This window comes from Carex rostrata, chromosome 8, assembly GCF_964058835.1.
Source record: "Carex rostrata chromosome 8, lpCarRost1.2, whole genome shotgun sequence".
Lineage (NCBI taxonomy): Eukaryota > Viridiplantae > Streptophyta > Magnoliopsida > Poales > Cyperaceae > Carex > Carex rostrata.
Window position 1 is genome coordinate 4,866,256 of NC_135925.1, and position 21,603 is coordinate 4,887,858.

The 21,603-nt window shown below is 33.6% G+C and overlaps 1 protein-coding gene and 2 long non-coding RNA genes across 4 annotated transcripts; 1 reads left to right on the forward strand and 2 right to left on the reverse strand.

Moving 5' to 3' along the window:
• Positions 1 to 8,485: 8,485 nt before the first annotated feature.
• On the reverse strand, positions 8,486 to 9,511 carry LOC144558706 (uncharacterized). The gene is made up of 2 exons (XR_013512973.1): positions 9,277 to 9,511; positions 8,486 to 8,635 (listed from the first exon to the last, which is right to left on the reverse strand). It is a non-coding gene; the product is annotated as an uncharacterized LOC144558706 (long non-coding RNA).
• A 1,073-nt stretch (positions 9,512 to 10,584) lies between these two features.
• Positions 10,585 to 15,057, reverse strand: LOC144558042 (uncharacterized). Its single transcript, XM_078306750.1, has 3 exons — positions 14,403 to 15,057; positions 12,287 to 13,245; positions 10,585 to 11,899 (listed from the first exon to the last, which is right to left on the reverse strand). Exons 1-3 carry the CDS (start codon positions 14,594 to 14,596, stop codon positions 10,950 to 10,952), a joined length of 2,103 nt encoding a protein of 700 aa, XP_078162876.1. The 5' UTR covers positions 14,597 to 15,057; the 3' UTR covers positions 10,585 to 10,949.
• Positions 15,058 to 16,369: 1,312 nt separating this feature from the next.
• On the forward strand, positions 16,370 to 20,185 carry LOC144558458 (uncharacterized). Of its 2 annotated transcripts, none has more exons than XR_013512919.1 (5): positions 16,370 to 16,917; positions 17,015 to 17,132; positions 19,432 to 19,492; positions 19,603 to 19,707; positions 19,904 to 20,185. It is a non-coding gene; the product is annotated as an uncharacterized LOC144558458 (long non-coding RNA). The 2 variants fall into 2 exon arrangements; XR_013512920.1 differs by having other exon boundaries at positions 17,025 to 17,132.
• The last annotated feature ends 1,418 nt before the right edge of the window (positions 20,186 to 21,603 follow it).

A 21,603-nucleotide genomic window follows, 5' to 3' on the forward strand; every position in this document is an offset into this window, starting at 1 on the left:
CCCGTAAGAATTTAAAGTCACGTAGTGACTGTCGCGGCATAACAATGTATAAGTCACATTTTCTTGATTTATGTATTTCGTACTGTGATTAATTGTCGCGGCATAACAATGCATAACAATGTGATTAATTACGTAATGTGATAATTTTTTAGAAAATTAACACGGCATGTGAACTGGTTAATTTGGTTGTAGTATGACACAATTTATAGTCACGCAAGTTACGCGTAATCAGGACGGTCAGATATTGATCTAGTAGTGAATTTTGAATAAGTTAACTTAAATTACAAAAAAAAAAAAAAATGTGACAAATGTAATCAGTCATGTTTGAACACAACACGGTAGACATGTCTTAATCATAGCGTGACTAATGTGTGGTGATTGTCTCTCCGAAATTAATCATGACATATCATGTACATCAAAATATATAAAATACACAACACATAATCTAAATAACAACATACTAATCATGACACACCACAAATTCACATCCCTCCTTACAAACTTCAATTATAAATTTAACAATCCTATGCAGGGACAAAAGGTACAAGACAGAAGTGGCTTAGTAAACCTCAAAATTTTCAAAAAAAAAATTCAGATACATACAAATTTTATTACCCTGTGGTAATACAAGAAATTCAAAAGGCTTACGTATCCTTTCATTTACTTTGAGCACGGAAAATTGTAAATAAAAACATCTTTTATAGTTTTATTTTGAAATTTGAAAAGTTGCGAAATATAGAAAGGTAAAAAAAATAAAATAGGAAAATAATAGCGGTGCTGGCTCTCCATCCCAGTTATCGAAAAGGATAGAAGTTATTCAAATTTTAGAAGGCACGGTAATTATTAAAAAGAACAATAAAAAGGAAAACAACGGATTAAAAAGTAGTAAACTATTTTTTGAAGATAAAAAATCAAAATAAAAATGGTAAAATTGTGCAGTAGATTGAAATTTGTTGATTTAATTCAATCTCACAACTAGAAAGACAATATCATTGTAGAACATCATTATCGAGTAGACGTACTTAATGCCACAATAGATCAAAAATTACAAGAGATAAATGATCGATTTACTGAGCAATATACTGAACTTTTGATCCTTAGTGCTGATTTAGACCCAAGACAAGTGAAGTCCTTTAGTATTGAACATGCATGTAAATTGGTAGATAAATTTTACCCATATTTTACCAATCAAGAGAAAGCTCAATTAGAATGTCAATTGCGACATTATGAGATTGACATGAAAAATCATTCAATTCTTATAGACTCCTTGTCATTGGCCGACTTATGTAATAGATTAGTAGAAAGTGGTAAATCCACTATATATCCTCGGGTAGATATGTTGATTTGATTAACTGATACTCTTTTCACCTCAACTGTTACTACAGAATGAGTTTTTTCAGTCATGAAGCTCGTTAAAATTGGGCTTTAGAATAAAATGGGTGACAAGTTTCTTGAATATTATATGCTTGTTTATATCGAGAATTTTATTTAGTTCCTACTGTTATTTTCTGGTACAACCGACAATAAAAGGAAAAAAAAATAAAAATAAAAGATACTGACAGAAGACGTTAACGGGTTCCAAAATTAAAAGTCGTCATTTCTTCGACTATAAAAGAAATGTCTACAATTTTACCAACAATTGGATTTTGAATTCATAAATATTTAATTTTCAAAATTAATATTTGTTATATAAAAAGTTTGATATCAAATATTCGTCTCTCCTCCTCTGACAGCATCTGTCAGATTTCTCAACAAAAAAAATATTCGTCTCTCTTGTTTTTATATAGACATGACTCATGAGCGTTAAACTCCCGATTTTTTTATATATATCCAAAACTTCAATCAAATTACAAAAAATAACCGAAGCACCGTTGAAATTCGATTTTTACCCAATCCGGTTATCCAATAACCGGATTTTATAGAAATGTCCGGTTAACCACTCCCCGGACTCAAAATGCACAAATCCGGTTAATGGTTAACCGGATTTGTGCATTTTGCCTTTTTTTTTGTATTAAAATATTAGAAATATTGAATATATTTCTTTGAAAATAGATATAATACAATATAATTTGATTTATTAGAAAGACTGCAACAAATAACCCGGATCAATATTTTTCAGATCAGATTTTTCGCGGCTGTAAGAAAAATTAATATATTTCTTTATGTGTTATTGGAAAAAAATAAAAATAATTAGATTCTGAGTTATTGATCTCGGTTCAAAAGTCACTTCTAAGTAATTCAGAAAATATTGTGACCTTTCTAGTACATTTAATTAATAAAAAGTTGTATCTATTTTTGAAAAATATAAAAAACTTTAATTTATTTAATTATTGTTTTTCAAAAAGAATTCTCAAAATAGATACAACTTTTTATTAATTAAATGTACTAGAAAGGTCACAATATTTTCTGGATTACCTAGAAGTGACTTTTGAACCGGGATCAATAACTCGGAATCTAATTATTTTTATTTTTTTCCAATAACACATAAAGAAATATATTAATTTTTCTTACAGCCGCGAAAAATCCGATCTGAAAAATATTGATCCGGGTTATTTGTTGCAGTCTTTCTAATAAATCAAATTATATTGTATTATATCTGTTTTCAAAGAAATATATTCAATATTTCTAATATTTTAATACAAAAAATTTCTGTTTTCAAAAAAAAAAAAAAGACAAAATGCACAAATCCGGTTAACCATTAACCGGATTTGTGCATTTTGAGTCCGGGGAGTGGTTAACCGGACATTTCTATAAAATCCGGTTATTGGATAACCGGATTGGGTAAAAATCGAATTTCACCGGTGCTTCGGTTATTTTTTGTAATTTGATTGAAGTTTTGGATATATATAAAAAAATCGGGTTAAACTCTGTCAATTTGCGTTAACTATTTGGAATTGCCTGTAGCAAATTTATCAATTTGCATGTAAGTCTTTGTAATTTCATAACCATGTGGAGACTATCTGACAATGCAATGATGAGCGGAATTTGGAAAATTATTAAAATTGAGAAAACTTTGGGATGAATAGCTCGGATATTGGTTGGTGACTTGGTTTTATCTCTAAACTAGGTACATCGAGGATGTGGACTTGGTGATGAGCGCCAACAAAGCTATACAGTATACAAAGATGGAATGATGAATCAGCAGTGGTAGACTGGTAGACTGGTAGACTGGTAGCTGGTAAATTTTATGCATCAATTAAATTTTGGGCTGGGGATCACTGATGAGTAAATGACTTCATTGGTAAAAATTGAATCAAATGAAGTACTGGGCTCGAGTAGGCTCAAGTACTGGGCTTTAGTGGGTCTTCTTTTCAAATGAAGGACTATTCTAACCAATAAAAACTTGATTATTCTGGAAGACAACGGACCGGATTTTATGAATCCGGTCCGTTGTCTTCTTTTCTCGTGCAGGAGGGTACAGGAGACAACGGACCGGATTCTAACTCAAATTAAGTTTGAATCCAGACCATTCGATTAGAATTCAGTTGGAGATAAAATTCACGGAGCTCCTTTTATATTCGTACACATTCTCATTTGGAGAATTCAAACTCAAAACTTTTTCAGTTACTTCAAAGATCCGAATTTCAGGAGCCCATACATAAATATAAAGCGCATTTTGATTTTCCTTCCGGCTTTGTCAGGAGATATTGCTGCTACGTTATATCTATCAAATTAATTCGATTAATTATATTTCGTTTTGGCAATTTAATACTATGAATTGTTATTTTGAAACACGTATATTTTTTTACAGTAATCTGTGGGCTCACAGATGGCCAACCAACTTGTCCAATTACATCTTGTTTGGATGGAGAGTATATGAAGCAAGAGAAGGGAAAGGAAAGAAAATCTCGTAAATAATTTTCGTTTGGTTGAATGTTTAAAAGTAGAGTAAGATTAATGGATGTTATTTTTTTAATCTCATTTAATTTTGTAAAGCTTTTATTTTGTTAATTTTCAAATTGGAACGTAAAATAGATAAACAAGATAATGTAAAATATAATAACTTTCATTTCCATTCCTTTCCGTTCCGTTCGGTTCCGTTCCCTCCCCTTCTACTATTCACCTATCTTTCCTTTTACCTCTTGTGAATCAAATATAATGTTAAGTGATGTCTTGGTAAACTTTCAACTACAATGTAGTAAATATATGGCATTGCTTCAAAGAGTTCAGATTCTATCAAGCATTATATGGTTTGAATTTTACTTCAACCATCCAATTAGAATTTGAGTCAATCTGACTCAAATATATAATAATTATTTTAATATTCCTGCTAGTATATATCGGATTCAAAAAAAAAAAAATGAGGTACCTTAGATGATATTAATTTCTATTCTAGTAAGGTGAACAGATGAACCGCCGAGTTTTTTAAAAATATCCAAATTTATTAATATTTTATTATAAATAACCAGATGTTTGAAAAAATTATATTTTTACTAAAAAACCGTAAATATTCCTTACGGTTTGACTTTTTTTTTTATTTAAAAATTCGGAACCGTGTATATTCCTTACGGTTTGACTTTCTTTCTTTTTTGCTTTTTTTTTAGCTCAACTTTGCACCTCTAGTTAACATATCAAAACAACTTCAAAAATCATGAAAATTTACCGACATGCATTCTTGACTTCATAGAACAAGACTGTGAAGTTTCATACAAAATCACAAAACAGATCGTGAGATATCAGCTCTCAAAAATTGCTCGAACTGCTGAAGGAGTGCTTCTGAGCCCAAATTTGCACCTCTGATTAACATATCAAAACATAATAAAACATAAAACATAATAAAACATAAACTGAACAAAACATAATAAAACATAAAACATAAAAACATAATAAAACATAAACTGAACAAAACATAATAAAATAACGAAGCTAAACTGAACAAAACATAATAAAACATAAAACATAATACTACGCTAAAGGAAAACATAATAAAAGCACTCCTTCAGCAAATTTGGGCTCAGAAGTGCAAATTTGAAGGTGTTTTGATATGTTAATCAAAGGTGCAAATTTGGGCTCAGAAGCACTCCTTCAATAGTTCGGGCAATTTTTGAGAACCGATATCTCATGATCTGTTTTGAGATTTTGTATGAAACTTCACAGTCTTATTCTATGAAGTCAATAATGTATGTCGGTAAATTTTCATGATTTTTGAATGTGTTTGGATATGTTAATCAGAGGTGCAAATTTGGGCTCATAAGCACTCCTTCAGCAGTTTGGGCAATTTTTGAGAGTCAATATCTCACGATCTGTTTTTTGATTTTGTATAAAACTTCACAGTCTTGTTCTATAAAGTCAAGAATGAATGTCGGTAAATTTTCATGATTTTTGAAGGTGTTTTGATATGTTAATCAGATGTGCAAATTTGGGCTCAGAAGCACTCTTTCAGCAGTTTGGGCAATTTTTGAGAGCCGATATCTCACGATCTGTTTTGAGATTTTGTATGAAACTTCACAGTCTTATTCTATGAAGTAAAAAATGCATGTCGGTAAATTTTCATGATTTTTGAAGATGTTTTGATATGTTAACCAGAGGTGCAAAGTTGGGCTAAAAAAAAACAAAAAAAAACAAAAAAAAAACTCAAACCGTAAGAAATATATATGGTTCCGAATTTTTAAATTCAAAATAAAAAGTCAAACCGTAAGGAATATTTACGGTTTGAATTTTTAATTCAAACCGTAAGATTTCCTTACGGTTTGGGTAAAAATATAATTTTGCCAAACATCTGATTATTTATAATAAAATATTAATAAATTTGAGTATTTTTAAAAAACTTGGGATAACCATAACATGTCTAAATCACAATATGAATTTAAATTTAGCTTAATCCGAGCTACACACAAGCTGCAAATGGGCCTGATCCAATAGCATTATGTTTTTAGAGCCCCGTTCGGCAGTAAAAAAAAAGTTGCTGTTTACGTAGAAAAAAAAAAGAAAAAAAAAACTTAATTGACTGAATTATTTTTCTTTCATAAACAGTAATTCAGTTCAAAATTCTAAATAGATAGAACTGAATCTTCACGGAAGGTGAGGACAGATAAGATATCACGTGGGTTGGGGAATAAAGACGAGTAGTTGGTACGCATGGTTGTAACTTCACGCTTCCCAATTACGAGGAAAATGTTCTTTACGGAACCAAAGTTAATCAAATGTTGAGTTTGGGTGACCGTCCAATTAGAATCCGGACCATTCGAAATAGAAGGAGATTTTTTATCGGTAGTAATTAACAAAAAAAGAAGAGAGGAAAACAGAAATAGTACAGTTATTTTTTTATGGGTAGTAAGATCGTTACTGTTTATACCGATTCTAACTTTTTTTTTTTTACAAAGTTAGGATCGGTACTGTTCATACCGATCCTAACTCTTTTTTTTATCTGTCTTAAATTACCGATCCAAACTATGCAAAAAAAAAAAAAAAAAAAAGATTATGATCGGTATGAACAGTACCGATCTTACTACCCATAAAAAAATAACTGTACTATTTCTGTTTCCATCTCTTATTTTCTATTAATTACTGCCAATAAAAAATTTCCAAATAGTATTTACAGGGTCTCTTTAGTATTCGCACAGATTCTGATGGGCCGGTCCGGATCCAAACTCAAATGTTGAGTTACTTTAATTAGGGGATCCAAATCCTCTATTTTGATCATAATTCTTTCATAATCATTTGAAATTGAAATTTTAGAATATATGTAAATCGTTGACAGTGGACCATCCAAAAAGCAGTAAATTTTCTACTCATTTAAAAAAAAAAAAAAAGCTGAAATTAGTTATTTGCCACCCTAAAACTTGAAATTGGTTATTTGTCATCCCAAAGTTATTAAATTAAGCTATTTGTCACAAGTATACACTAAATTCAGATTTTTGATTTAAATAATTCTGAAAATTAGCGTATAAAAAACCGTATTTTAGTATTTCCAATGTTACCCTTCAATTTCAATTGAACTGATCTAATTTGGATCGGAAGCTAAACAGATCAGATCTCCCACTTCTTCGCCTCTCTTCTTCTTCGCTAAACAGTTCCGCGGATTGCCTATCTTCTTAGACAATTGAACTGAACCGCTCTCGGCGCCCACTTCTCCAACGAGAACCGCTCCTCTCCATCGACAGCGAGATTCCCTTCCCCTTCCATCGAGCCAATCCGTTAGTGTAGAGTGCAAGAATCTCGACTTCAATTTAGAATTTGATTTTAGAGGAAGCAAAAACAAATTCTGAGATTCGTGAAATTGTCTGAGTTACGAGATTCTGGTATTCTGGTATTGAACTGAGTTCTGAGATTCGTGCAGATGATGCCGTATTTTGGTGAGTTATTTTCCTTTGTTGACCTATACTTAATTGAGTTTATCCTTTAATTTTCTTCCTCTTTACGGGTGAGTTATTTTGGGAGAAATCACGGGTCAGGGGTGAAGGGTCTACCTCATGTTAACTTTATCTAATGGAATAATCTGGTTATACCAACCACTGAAGGACTCTGACAATATAATTTACAAACTTATGTGTATTCTCTTGCAACTATTTTATTTGTATTATCTTTTGTTCTTTCTTTTCAGGAAAATCTGACAATCAATGCCATGTTTGGAGAATATTCTTTGATTTGAAGCTGCAGAATTTTTTTTATTGAGTCTGAATATAGTTGGATGCTTGTATCAACTGGGGCAGTAAAAGTGAATCTATGCATGTGGTTGTGATAATAGAGTTGTGATATCAGAATGCTTTATCAATGTAAACTGGGGTTGCTCCATGATTCTTTATTTTTTTATTCGGATAATTAATTAAATTTGGAAGCCTTAGATGTTGTAAATTTGTAATTAATTCTTTATGGAATATAAAGAGTAATTTATTTTAATATTTTCTTTGATTGTTGTTAATATGTGGTTATTTTCTTTAGGCATTGTTGAGGTATTGTTGAGGTAGATATATAACCGGCCACATCATGAAAAGATTGAAATAAACATAGTAAAGATTATTGCAACTATACTAATGCATACCACAATTATAGATTACACTTAAAGTTTTATGGATTTCACTTAAGACAAATCAAATATCCAAGGCAACCATACTATCTATGACCATCAATGTACTGGTACCAAACAAGTACCAGTTCTTACAAATAGTAATTAACAAATTGTAAATATTGTTATCATGGAACGAAATGAATAAACAAAACAAATTGAATATTATCCATGAAACTGGACAAGCTGGAGAACAAGGTGGTCACCAGTGCATTATGTAAAAGTTACAAAGAAGCCCTTCTAAAGTTTTCTTTTAACAGAACTAGCAAATGACACTTATTAGCTAAACCATGTATGCAAGACATCTATCATTTTATCAACTTTTTGCAAAAAAAAGCAGAATAAAACAAAAAGATTAATTAATCTGACATAAATCTTCATTAGGTCAATCTAAGTGAATATAATTGGATGCTTGTATCAAATCCAAGCACATACCAAAAGAGCACATTAGCATGTTTACCAAAAAAAGAGCAATCTAAGTTCTGTACAAAAAGAGAGCTCTATTTATCAAAAATACACAAGTAATTTGTAATATTTTCCTTGTTATTATTTATATCAACTTCATTCATTCAAGGGCTTCATAAATTTTGTAGAAGATGGATGGCCATTTTCTTCATCCACAATCATGTCCTGCATAAAAGTAGCAAGACATAGCAGTAGATAATGCTCCTGAGCTCCAATAATTTTGAAATTTCATGAGACTAATAACAGTAGACTTTTCATTGATTTAAAACTCAAAAATTATTACATGAGCAAAGTTACATAAATAGATGAAAACTGGTTATATAAACTGCTTAGGACATAGCCTAGCTAAAGTTACATAAACTCTCAAGTTACACATAGCCCAACTAAAGTTAGACTTTTCCATTCAAGCTCATTTCGTATATAGTCAGGAGAAGAAGGGATGAATTTATAACTAAGATGTACACTAAATTGGATTGATTGTAGTCTAATTAGAGCTATTTTTTAGTGGATTGCTGCACAAATTAGAGCTAATGGAGCAATGATTCATTAAAATAAAGCTAATCACACATTTAAGATTAATTCAAGCAACAAAGGTAAACTATCATGATACTGTTTATCATGATTCTAATTGAGGGACATGAAACTATTGCTCAACTATTGCACTTTTGCTAAAGTTATGTGGGTGAAATTGAGGGTCAATTGAGGAAAATTTTGTATAAATTGAGGTTTAATGCAATATATCAGCATCAAGCAGTCAGTTTGATTGATAAAGATTGATCTTGAAGTTGCACGGGCGGAACTTCTACCAGGGGTGCCAACAGATTTATGTTGCTTCCAATAGATTTACTGCTGGCGGAGAAGCTTGCGTGGAGGAGGGACTGGCACTGCTGGCGGAGAAAGAACCGACGGAGGAGGAACTGGCGGGCGGAGGAGAGACAGGCGGGCAGAGGAGGGAGGATCCGTGGTTCTCAGGCGGACGAAGTAGGGAGGATCCGTGGTTGTCTTCTCTTGTCAAGCAGGCAGAGGAGGGTCTAGCCCTGCTCTCTGTCTTAGGCGGATCCAACTATCGAGCAAACAGATCCAAGCAGCTAAAAATTTGATCCACATAATCTTCACCAGGGGTATTTTGATCATTTTTTGAATATTTTTGACCGCTTGACTTTATACTAAATTAATTCAAATGTTTAAAAATTTCACATGTAGATACATCACACGTAAGGTAAACGGATTTCAACGGTTCGGATTTGTCATTTAAAATTGATTTGATGAGTTTTAGAATTAAGGTCACCAAAACTTTGGTAAGCTTAAGAGCACCCTAGTTCTACTCCTATACCCCTATACTTATAAATATTTTTAAATATGAAACTGAATGACGTATAAAAATATTAATATAAAATATTACAAATATTTATACCTATGCACTGAAGTGTTTATATCTATGTGGTTAACTGTTTTTATACACTAAAGTATTTATATCTATGGTCAACTGTTTTTGTTAGCGATATATTGAAAATGGTAAATCATGTTCAACTTCAAACCTGTACATGATTCATCTTTTAATCAATGCATCAAATTAATGCACACGAATCTAATTAATTGTTGGGCTAACGTCCAGATGAGCGGTAAGCAATTGCTCTCTGAACAATATTTCTCATTTCTCTAAATAAATTATAACTTGAGGTATGTTTTTCGTAGATGAAATACAACTGTCATTAAGCACAGTAACTAAATAAAAAAGCAGCAACTTTATTTTAGCCCCTAAACAACACACATTTTAGTAGATATACAAACGTTTTAGTAGATATACAAAGAGTATATTAGCAAACCCTCGAAGGAAAATATTTCTAGTAATATTAAATGCTTCATTGCACGATGAGTCTATGATAACTTGTAAATATAACGGTGCAAAACGCTTTTCATGATTTCTAATAAGATCTTCACAAATGACAAGAGGCTGAAAAGTTAAAACATTTCAAGGACATTTTCGCGCAAAATTCAGTAAGAAATAATATAACCTGAATACCTTAAGCTGTAAAAAAATCAAGACATCAGATTGTAGACCAACTTCTTTTTCTTATATTATTGGAAAAGATGAACAACACAAATAAAAATTATATCATCAGCTTTCTTTGTTTCTTTTCCACTTTCAATAATAAATATACACTAAACAGCTTTCTCATTGTTATACTTTCATTATTTCACATAATACACTGTGAACCAAGTACCCACGATAATTACCCCCAGTACCTGACACCTAAAGAAAAGTCTGTAAATATCTAATCCCACCAAATAAGAAAAAGATTAAAAAAAAAAAAAAACTTTCAGACTAACTAAACAAAATAACAAACTAACAATAGCAGTTAGTACTTTACATGATCCGACAAATCCCACCTATGCCGGTAAATGCAGGAATTATCCCAATATCAATAAGCACCTCATTCGAAACAATCAAAGTTGAGATGACACCAAATCGGCTTATTTATGGTGGGTCACGAACAGCAGGACTAGGCATCCTGACTCGATGCAGCGAAGGCCTACCAACTGCCTCCAAAATTCTACTAAAAACAATTTTGACTGGTACACAGGTGACCAATGGCACACCTCCATCCGGCTTGATCAATCCACCCAGAATACCACTTCCACCAAGTGATGATATTGCTTTTGTTTTCGTTTTTGATTTTGATTTCTGGCGGGCATTCACCTTTTTTGAGGACTTCTTATGTGACTTGCCCGGTACTGGCTTCTTCCTTATTGGATGATCTATCATGGATCGGGGAACTCTTTGCATGACGGTTCGTCGGCCAGTACGCCAGACAGGAGGAAGGCCAGAACTGTCGTCAGGTCCTGAATCCACATCAGGTAGAAACACAGAAGTTGACCCATCTCCTACAATCTCAATCTGTACTGGGTGGCCCACGATTGCCTTACCATTCAGCCGGCTCATCAGAGAGACGAGTGGGACCCGCTCCCCCTGGTAACTTGCCTTAACCTGTAGATCCACGTCAATCAAAACAGGCTCAACATTACCCCTTCTGTTTGTGGCATTCTCATAATATCCATTCCAACACAAGCTCTGGTTTGAGAGGTAATCATGCTGGCTATCAACAAATCCTGCCAAATCATCATCAAACTCCTCTTTTGGTTGGTAAAATCCTTGACTTGTAGTGGTATCTTTCAGCTGACAGGTGGACTCCCTATATGATGCTCCATCATTGCACCTATCAGGCCACACTGACCCACTATCAGTAATCAATTCTGATGGACGCTTGGCTGTGTTTCTGCTGTTGCGCTTGCCTTTGATGTTCCACTTGGATACACTGGTCTCTTGGTTTGGGTTGGGTGTATCATTCACTGTATTTGGGTAGTTGTTGGAAAACTGAAAAGGTGGAAGATCTTTCTCCATTTCTTGCATCGCCTTCTGTCTAGTATCTGTATTTGCCAATAAAAGAAATACTTAATAACAAAATATGTAAGTGCTGTCATACAAACAAGATAAAACAGCAAAAACCACCAACTTCAGGGTTCACAATGAAGATTTTGGTGCTTAAAGATACCTGTACTAGCTTGAACCAAAATTAATTACTCTCAGTTTCTGTCATTTTTACCCAGTTCCGTAGTTGTTCAATTACACAATTAGTTGAGGCTTTGTTGGAAAGTTTAATTTAATTGCGGCTTAATTGAACAGCCGAGAAGTGATTATTTGCTCATATTGAGGCTTAATTGTATTGGTCATGCGGGGGACCAGCTAAAATTTCGAAAATACCAACTGATTACAGTCTTAATCCTGATTAAGCACGTTACTGATAGATTGATTACCTAGTAAAAATTCAGTCCCACCCTCCACGTCAGTATCCGTCTCTTCTGACGAGCCACTTGGTGATGCTTCTGTCTCAGTCTCAGTTTCAGAATCAGGGTCAGCTATGCGCTCCGGCTCCGGTTCAAGACCAAGCTCAGGTCTGATCTCAGTCTCAGTTACAGGTTCCAGTTTAGGCTTCTTATCAATTAACCCATATGACTCAAACTCATCCTCAAGAGGCAATGGCTCCTGTAGAAAATCCTCAAATCCTGAACCAACACCAGATACGCCCCCTTGTCCTGACAAAAACTCTCCACGGTTAAAAGAATCTTCCTCTGACTCTGCTGGGAGATATGCACACTGGCTCTTGGCAGGGTACGCAGATCGCACAGGAATGCCGTGCGACGTCTCCTCAAGTAATACAGCACCAGTATCAAATGCATGCGAGATTGTTGTTTGAGTTGGCTGGAGAGCTGGTGGGGACAGGGGAAGGGGCAACTTGGGGCTGCTCTGCAAAACCTGATGTAGTGGCCTCCTTCTGTCTTTCTTTTTCACAGGAAGTTCACCACCTGCATTTTCCAGTGGTCTTTTCTTGGAATTAGATAGCCCATTATATGATAAAGAGCTCCCATATATATCCCAGGATGAGGCTGCTGCTGGTTTCTTGCTCTTGTATCTATGTGACACAACATCAGCCTTTTTTCCTGCCCCATGAAGTTTGTAAGGCTTTGACATGCGAGGTTCATCGCTCATTGAGAAAACCGGTGCTGGGCCAGGCGGTGGCTGGTTGGGGAAGCGGCTCTCAAGCTGCTTTCTCTCCAGTTCAAGTGCATGCAGGATGGCATCCTCCCTTCGAGCATACTTCTCACGTTTCTTTATTGGCACGCCTTGAGCTGCCTCAGCTCGTTCTATACATGCATCAAACTCACCACATCGGAAAGCCTTTACACGCTTTGATTTCTCCAGGTTGTACCAATCCCTGCAAGTATATGAGAAAATGATATAACGGCTAGTTTTCTTATATTATTGTACCAAAAAACTGGCACGATACCAGTACTATACCAGATCAATAAAGCATTAGAATTAATTTGATAAAAGACATCAGGAAGCTCAGAACTGGATGCCAATACCTAATTATAACAGTTTTAACTGTTTCATCATATCTCTACAGGGTCTCATGGCAAACTTGGTTATATTTATAAGAAAACTAGCCGTTATAGCCATCATATTTATAAGAAAACTTGCTTATACAACATAAAAGTTTCACAAAAGACAATTTTTTTTTCTTCTATGTTAGGTATCAAGCATAAATCATAATCATCATGTCTAGATTTGTATTTTAAGAAACATGTTAAAAGAATAAGGGAACTAAGTCTATGCAATTGCTGAGGACTAACAGAGATAAAAGGCGAACGATTGGACAAAAATGAAAAGGAAGGGGAAGGAACTTAGGAGCTTTTCAGTATCAACTGAAACTATGTGACACTTAAGAAGAATGCACTAAGCTATTAATGCATGAAAAGCTCTCATTAACTTTTCACTCTTCTAGTTAGTAAAGATGGGATTCAATTATTTCCTCACAAGTGAAGGTTCACGAAATAACACTAACAGCCACTAAATCTTTTAAAACCCTGATTTTGCCATGGTTCCACATCATATGTTATGACCACACAGCCAAGACATTCAATTAAAAATACACTATAAAAGGGATAATTTATTTTATACTCCTAATAAGACTTCTTTATCATTTGAATTTTGATCTCCTGATTCTTATCAAAGCTTAACATGGTACAATTTTGATCTCTCTTGAGTCTTGATCCTAACAACATTTCTTTCATTCCAGTTATTCTGGTTTTGCATCAAATTGACAGAAATACAATTTTTTTTTTCCTTTCACAAACCTAACTTCTCTATTTTCCAACGTTTTTGTCCCATTTTTTTTTTCTGATAATGCTTCATCAAGTGGACCTAAACAACAAATTTGGGCGTGACAGGAAAAAAAAAAAAAAAAAAAGAAAGAAAATTATCCCAAACTCGTCTTATTTTCTTTCTTTTTTTCACTAAATCCAAGCGGTAAAGAAAACAAGACACTTTAAGTACAAGATTAATTTAACAGAGAAAGAACAGAAGACTTACACGCTAGCATCCTCCCGACCGAGAAGCTTAACGGGCGTGCCGGATCGGGGAGACAAGAGATGTGACTCCGCTAGTTCATCAGGTCCAAGAATCCGACCCGGCCACCACGACCCGTTTCGCCTTCGGACCCACACTATGGTCCCAACAGACGCATCCACCACTCCTCCCTCCCCTCCCTCATCTCCTCCTTCCATAAGTTGACCAAACCCTAGATTCTACAGTACAGGTCGATTAACCGCCTGAGAAATGGACTCCGCGTACGAGCCTAACCGTGGAGCTTGATCCGATCGTAACTATGAAGATCTTTTGTAGGTTTTCCATTCACAACCGGAGAGATTTCTGACCTTTCTTTCCCTCTCGCACCACCGGACTGGAGATCTCCATCGCCGTCCGTTGATCTCTTGTCAGATTCCGTTGCTGATTCTCCTATATTTTTTTTGTTTTTGTATTTTCCTTCTCTTTTTCTATCTCTCCCTCCCTCTTTTTCCTTATTTTTTATTCTTTTTATTTTTTCTTTCTCGCTCCTCTCGGCAGAAAAAAAATAATTAAAAATTTAAAACTCGGTCCAAGAAGGGTTACCAGATCCGATTACTCTCTCTCCCTCTTCCAGTCTTTCGCTCTGTTTCTCTCTCTCTCTTATGACAAGGATAAAACGGATGCCTCAAGTCTCTCAATCAGGTAATATACGACTTTGCTGTCTGATGCTCCTTCGGTACAATTTAAGGAGATACACGAACGGAAAGATAAGAGCCTTTAGACAAGGATCCAACGATGCACAACGGTTGAAAATCGATTGTATGGCACATAATAGTCAACGATGGACCGTATACTGCAAGAGAGGAGAACCGCGGTTTAGCGATGGAAGAATAGAAACCATTGGATTCTGATCCTGTGGTGTGTATTATTTAGGCGAGTCTTAAATTAATCAAATATCGAAAGACCGTATTAGGCGATGACAGTGGCTATGTTTCACAGTTTCAGTTCTCCAAAATGTACCAGACCGTTATTATCATCTTTTGTAGGTATTTGACGACCAAATCCATATGCATTTATTGAGTGTATCTTAAAGAATTATTGCTTATTAACGTATAATAAGAAAGTTCTTAGTTTATCAGAAAGAGATTTACTCTTGTTATTGTGGTTATCTTAGAAATTTTTGGATTGGGAAATGATTTTACTTGGCCATGCAAATATTGTGGGAACTCTGTATAATCTTAACAACTGTTAATCCAATACAAATTCAAATTGTTTACATGAATTATGTTGATGGAAGGGGTGAATCTCTGAGCAATTGACAGCGGCCTCTTGTTGCATTATATTAACAAAAATAATGATCAAGTTGTGCCTTTTCAATTTACTTTAATTTTTAAAGTACTAATATCTAGATTGTTGTGTGATACGTGGATTAATTCGATTAAAATTATGCATGTCTCCTCTCACATTACTGATGATTGTATAATTGTGTACACTGATGTTAAAATTATCAGTAACTATCATCACTGACGGACTCACAACTGTCACTGATGACACTTTACTACCATCACCGGTGAAATGTTCTGTATTAGTATAATCTATATCTCACCTATTAATCAGTTTATTTGCTGATTGCTTAAGTAACATCCTAATTGAAAAATAACTAAGTCGATCTATGGAGAGGATGGGGGCATATTGGATGATAATAATAAGAATATAAATTTACAATATATTAATGATATATTGGGGGAGGAGTCCAATACCTCATATTTTTCATAGCTCATCATACCTTATATTTTATATCTTTATTTTCGAAGTCCAAACTGTTGATCTGAATCACTCAACATGATTATACTAAAATATGCCTAGAGATGAAATTTTATAATTTTTGAAAATTTTTTACTATTTATTAAGATATATACAAAATCACCGTTTTCGAACTGTTGAAAAAACAGTGATTTTCTATCCATCTTAAAAAATAGTAAAAAAAAAAGAGAAAAGGTATTATCCCCCGACGTTCAGTCCCCGGAAAATCCCCGCCTTCTATTTTCACGCGTTTTCAACAGTCCGCCGACACAGTTTCAACTGATGTTAACGGTTCGACCGTTCCTCCCACTTTCCTTATATAAACGAAGTTTCTGAGTTGCCGTTGTTTTCAATCTCTCCTACGTTCTTTCCAAATCTGACGATCTCCTATTCTAATTTTGACGATCTCTGATTTTCATCGATGATTCTATCTTTTACGGGAGTCGGTCTCCAAGATCAGATCTCCCTCCTCTCTTCGTGGCCCCTTCTCTACTGCACAATCTGTAATTCTTTGGCGCTAATCAATCTGTGTTTAATTTCTCTTATTCCTGTGACCTTGATCGTACGGATGAAGAATTAGACTAGTACCGTGAGGCATTGGCCAGGATGAGACACAAGATGAGATGAGGCACAAGATGGAAATACAAGCTCTCAAGGATGGGGCACGAGATGTAGTATAAAAGGTGCAGAGATGAGGCACGAGATGGAGATAGAAATACAAGCTCTCAAGGATCAGGTAATCTGTATAATTGAGAGTGAAAGGACATAATTTGAGTTGAACGGATTGTCAATTGCAAAATTCATGGTTGAATAATTAACTGACGAAAATTCAGGTTATTTTAGGTAAATTTGCAAGTAGGCATCCCATGAGTCCAAATCTGATGCAGGTATGGTCGACATAACAACAAGCAGAACGAATTTGTGATGATTCGACACGAAGGAAAAGGAGCAGTGAGTTATTTTGTTTCATTTTCATTGATTAATGAGAGGATTTTTGCATTTACTTGTTCATTTCCTTTGACTGTATGTGAATCTTTAGGTGAGTGAATTTCAGACAGATTATGTGTAATTTGGGGTTTTTGGGTGTGCACGTAAGTTGCTTGATAAAATGTCTCAAAGAGACATTACAGTATGGATATCAATGATTTCAATCTCTCTTTTTTATCTTAATACAACCCTGCTACTTGTGTGTACTGGCATGTTAATTGGCTTGTACACTCCAATGCTGCAACTACGGTTACCGGTATGGTACCACCAATACTGCAACTTACCGACTAGTACAGTACCACCAATGCTCCTACTTAGAATACAGTACCACCAATGCTCCTTTTTTTTATTAGACGGGGGATTATTAGTCCGGGGATTTCCAGGGGATTTCCGGGGGATTATTAGATCGGATTTTTGTATATGTTTCCTTGCGGGAGATTATCAGAAATCTTATCCAAACCATGAGGTGATATTTATATTTTATAGGATTGAAACTATCAGTGTACAGGATTCTTTAGTTAGATTTATAGGATTCATGGAGAGTAAGTTTATGATTTAAATTTTATATTTCAGAACTAATATTCTACTAATAGGTTGTTAAGGAACAGCTTAAAGTACATAAGGTTAAAATGCGTATGGGGTTAAAATGCGTTATTGGTTGTCAGGAAGAAGTTGATGAAGCCACACCATTAGTATTTTGTGGACTCCGATATCAAATCCTCCTTTTTACAAAATTACAGTTCATCTATGACCTGCCATCCCGTCTGTACAAATGCATCAGGGCCAAAACATGTGCTGCTGCAGTGAGGTTTTTCACTAGAGCAAAGCTAAATTTCAATCTGAAGATGGTTTCTTGTACAACTGTTTAGATTTTGAATCTGAAGATGAAATAGGGCGTCTTAGCATATCCATTGATTTCTGGTCTTGTATCCAGACTTATTGTTTTGCTATTAGAACCTTAATTATAAATCGTTACATGTTATTCCCTTACTGGTCTTAATGTGAACTTGCTAATCCTGCATTGGTTTCTAGGAAATCATGACCTTGTCAATGCTTCTTCTGGTACGAAAATAACTTGTCTTGATGTCCATTTGGTAAGTTCACACACACACACACACACACACACACACACATATATATATATATATATTCACGTGCCATCCTTGTCTGTATCCTTCTTTTTTATCTATAATGTACCAGTGGATGTCATGATCAGTTTTGATTCTAAGTTGCTGCCAGTAAATAATACCATCAGTTCGCTGACGGTATGTCTTAACTGGTATACACTGGCCTTGTTATGAATGTTGATATTAAAATGTTTAGTGTAGACAGTAGATGACTAGCGTAACATTAATTGAACTAAACAAAGCACACGAGACACACACAAGAAGCAGCCTGTTTTGGCTGTATATTTTCCCTTTTAAAACCACGATTTGTCCTTCCTTATGGTAGGTTACCGTCTTCCTTATGGTAACACTGTAAGTGCATTCATTATGGCAATGCATGCTGTAAGTTAATTTAGTGAACAGATGAATCTTTTCTTAATCATTATTTTATTTACAAGGATGAATGCCATTTTTTTTTTCTTTATTTACTGTCAGGCCAAATTCAAATTATATTTCTGAGAGATCCATTGAACCAACTTTTTAGTTCTTTTTGTGGAAATGTAGAGGAAAGTCAAAGCTATATGGGTGTTAATTTTTAGATTTTTTATAATTTTTTAGCTATGTTTAACGGATGCTTGAATGTAGGGACATATATGGTAATTTGTGCAGAAAAATAATAGTAGTTTTTGTATTTTGAAATTTTGAATTATAAAAAATAGCTAATAAATTATAGAAAAATACTACAAATGTAAATTTTAATCCTAACTTGCTTGTTTTTTAGTCATTTATTTAACTGCAGAGTTAGATTTTTGATTTGATTTTTTGTATCAGTCTGTCATGTTCTGGTTTCCAAAGAATGTCTTTTGAGTTTTTTCTTATATGAGCATTGTGCCTAATGTACCTGTATTTGAGTTGGGTGCTGGCTCAGTGTTTCATTCGAGTTATAGGGGGGCTATTTAGGACTGAACAGATCGTGCACATGCTATTTAGGGGGGCTATTTTTTGTGCCTAATGTACCTGTATTTTATGTTTTAGTACCGCATGCACCATGAGGTGAGATTTATATTTTACAGGATGGAAACTACCAGTGTACATAATTCTTTAATTAGGTTTATAGGATTCATAGAGAGTAACTCTATGATTTAAATATTATGAAGGTCTTCTCGACTTTTGAGCCATGGATTTGATGAAGGTCTTCGATTAGACAGTTTGTCAGATGTAAGCTTGTTACATTGATATTTTCTATTGATTTGAATCAGTTTATGTCAAATTGAAGTACTTAGTTGAATTTGCCGCTTTAATTTGCTCTTGCTTTTATTGTCAAATAGGAATGGCTGCCACTACATCTCATGGTACCCTTGGGTCTTTACAGTCTTGTTACCTCAGCAAATGTTCCCCATTTCAAAAGAGAAGTGCCATTGGTACACTGTCGGGTATGAACTTATAAATTGGGGTTGAAGCATGTTGAGCATGCCTCATCTTAGGTTGTCTTATTTGAAGTTTATAGAATTCATATATTAGGTTTACTGTATTGGTGACTTAGGTTTACATAATTCTTGACCTGTTATTTTGGGTTTTAAAAACTTGAGATTATCTTAGGTTTATAGAATTCGTGTATTATGTTTACAGAATTTCTTGATGGCTATCTGGAGGTGATGGTGTTGATGCCAGAGGGCCGAAAGTGTATCACCTTCATCGGTCACTCTATCTTAGAATCAAAGAGGGAGAAAATTTGAAAACATTTATGTTTTATAAGTAGTGTTATATTATACTTCTTCATGTTTGCTTTGATTTGTATGAAATGTTATGTTTGGTGGAAAACATTTATGTTATTTATAGGTAATTTATTTTGTTTAGTGATAAGAATGATGTCTCATTGGTAGATGTAATAGCATGTGTGTTTTGAGATTAGTTGTTATGTTTTCAGTATTTAACAACACTTTATATAAGTGATATGATAAGATGTACATAATTCAAAACAATTAAAAGTAGTATCTAGATGCAAATTTAAAAAAAAAATTGAAAAAAAATTAAAATTTGAATTTTTTTACTGGTTTATAGTATTCAACGAAATTGTCTAAGAGTCATGTGATAAGGTTTAGAGAATTCAAAACATTTGAAAGTAGTATTTAGATGCAAATTTAAAAAAAATTAAAATTTGAATTTTTTTTGTCATTTACAGGATTCAATGAACTTATCTACAGAGTTATGTGATAAGGTTTATAGAATTCAAAATAATTGAAAGTAGCATTTAGATGCAAATTTAAAAAAAAAATTGAAATTTTTTTACCGGTTTACAGTATTCAACAAAATTGTCTGCAGAGTTATGTGATCATGTTTACAGAATTCAAAATAATTAAAAGTAGTATCTAGAATGAGATTTGAAAAAAAAAATTGGAGAAAAATTTTGAAAAAAAAAATTCGAATTTTTTTTTTTTACATTTTTAAAAAATAAAATTTTGAAAAAAATTAAAATTAAAATTTTTTGTTTACCGGTTTACAGGATTAAATGAAACTATTTACATAGTCATGTGATAAGGTTTATAGAATTCAAAATAATTAAAAGTAGTATCTAGAAGGAGACAAAAAAATTTTGAAGAAAAATTTCAAAAAAGAATTTTGAAAAAAGTTTTGAAAAAGAATTTTGAAAAAAGTTTTGAAAAAAAATTTTGAAAAAAAATTCGGAATAAAAATTTCGAAAATAAATTTTGGAAAATAAAAATTCCGAATAAAAATTTCGAAAATAAAGTTTTGAAAAAAAATTTGAAAAAAAAATTTGAAAAAAAATTTGAAAAAAAAAATTTGAAAAAAAAATTCGAATATTTTTTACATATTTCCGTTTACAAAGTTTTAATGTAGTCATGGTTAGTTTTTAGTTTTGAAAAGCTGTTAGAGATCTTTTAGATGTGGTCCTGGTCAAAGGTCTAAAAGTGGTCCCAGTCAAAGTAGTTAAAGTGGTGGTTAAAGTGAAAGTTAAAGTGGAAGTTATTGGGGACCAGACAAAATTGAAAGTTTTATGTTGACAGAATTTGTTGAATTAGTTTACAGGATTTAGTATTGATGTTTACAGGATTTAGTATTGATGTTTACAGGATTTAGTATTGATGTTTACAGAATTAGTTGAAAATATCCGGGGATTTTTGGGGGACTGGAGTTGGGGGACTGTTAACTGAATTTTTTCTAGTGGTTTACAGTATTCAATGAAACTGTCTACAGAGTTATGTGATAAGGTTTATAGAATTCAAAATAATTGAAAGTAGCGTCTAGATGCAAATTTAAACAAAAAAAATTTGAATTTCTTTTACTAATTTACAGTATTCAACGAAATT

What these genes read in the sequence shown, in the direction of transcription:
- LOC144558042 (XM_078306750.1), bottom strand. Translation starts at nt 14,596, where the DNA reads ATGGAAGGAGGAGATGAGGGAGGGGAGGGAGGAGTGGTGGATGCGTCT. An exon ending in GGTCGGGAGGATGCTAGCGT is followed by an intron (nt 13,246 to 14,402) that starts GTAAGTCTTCTG and finishes ATATACTTGCAG; the next exon opens with GGATTGGTACAACCTGGAGA. An exon ending in TGGGACTGAATTTTTACTAG is followed by an intron (nt 11,900 to 12,286) that starts GTAATCAATCTA and finishes TGGCAAATACAG; the next exon opens with ATACTAGACAGAAGGCGATG.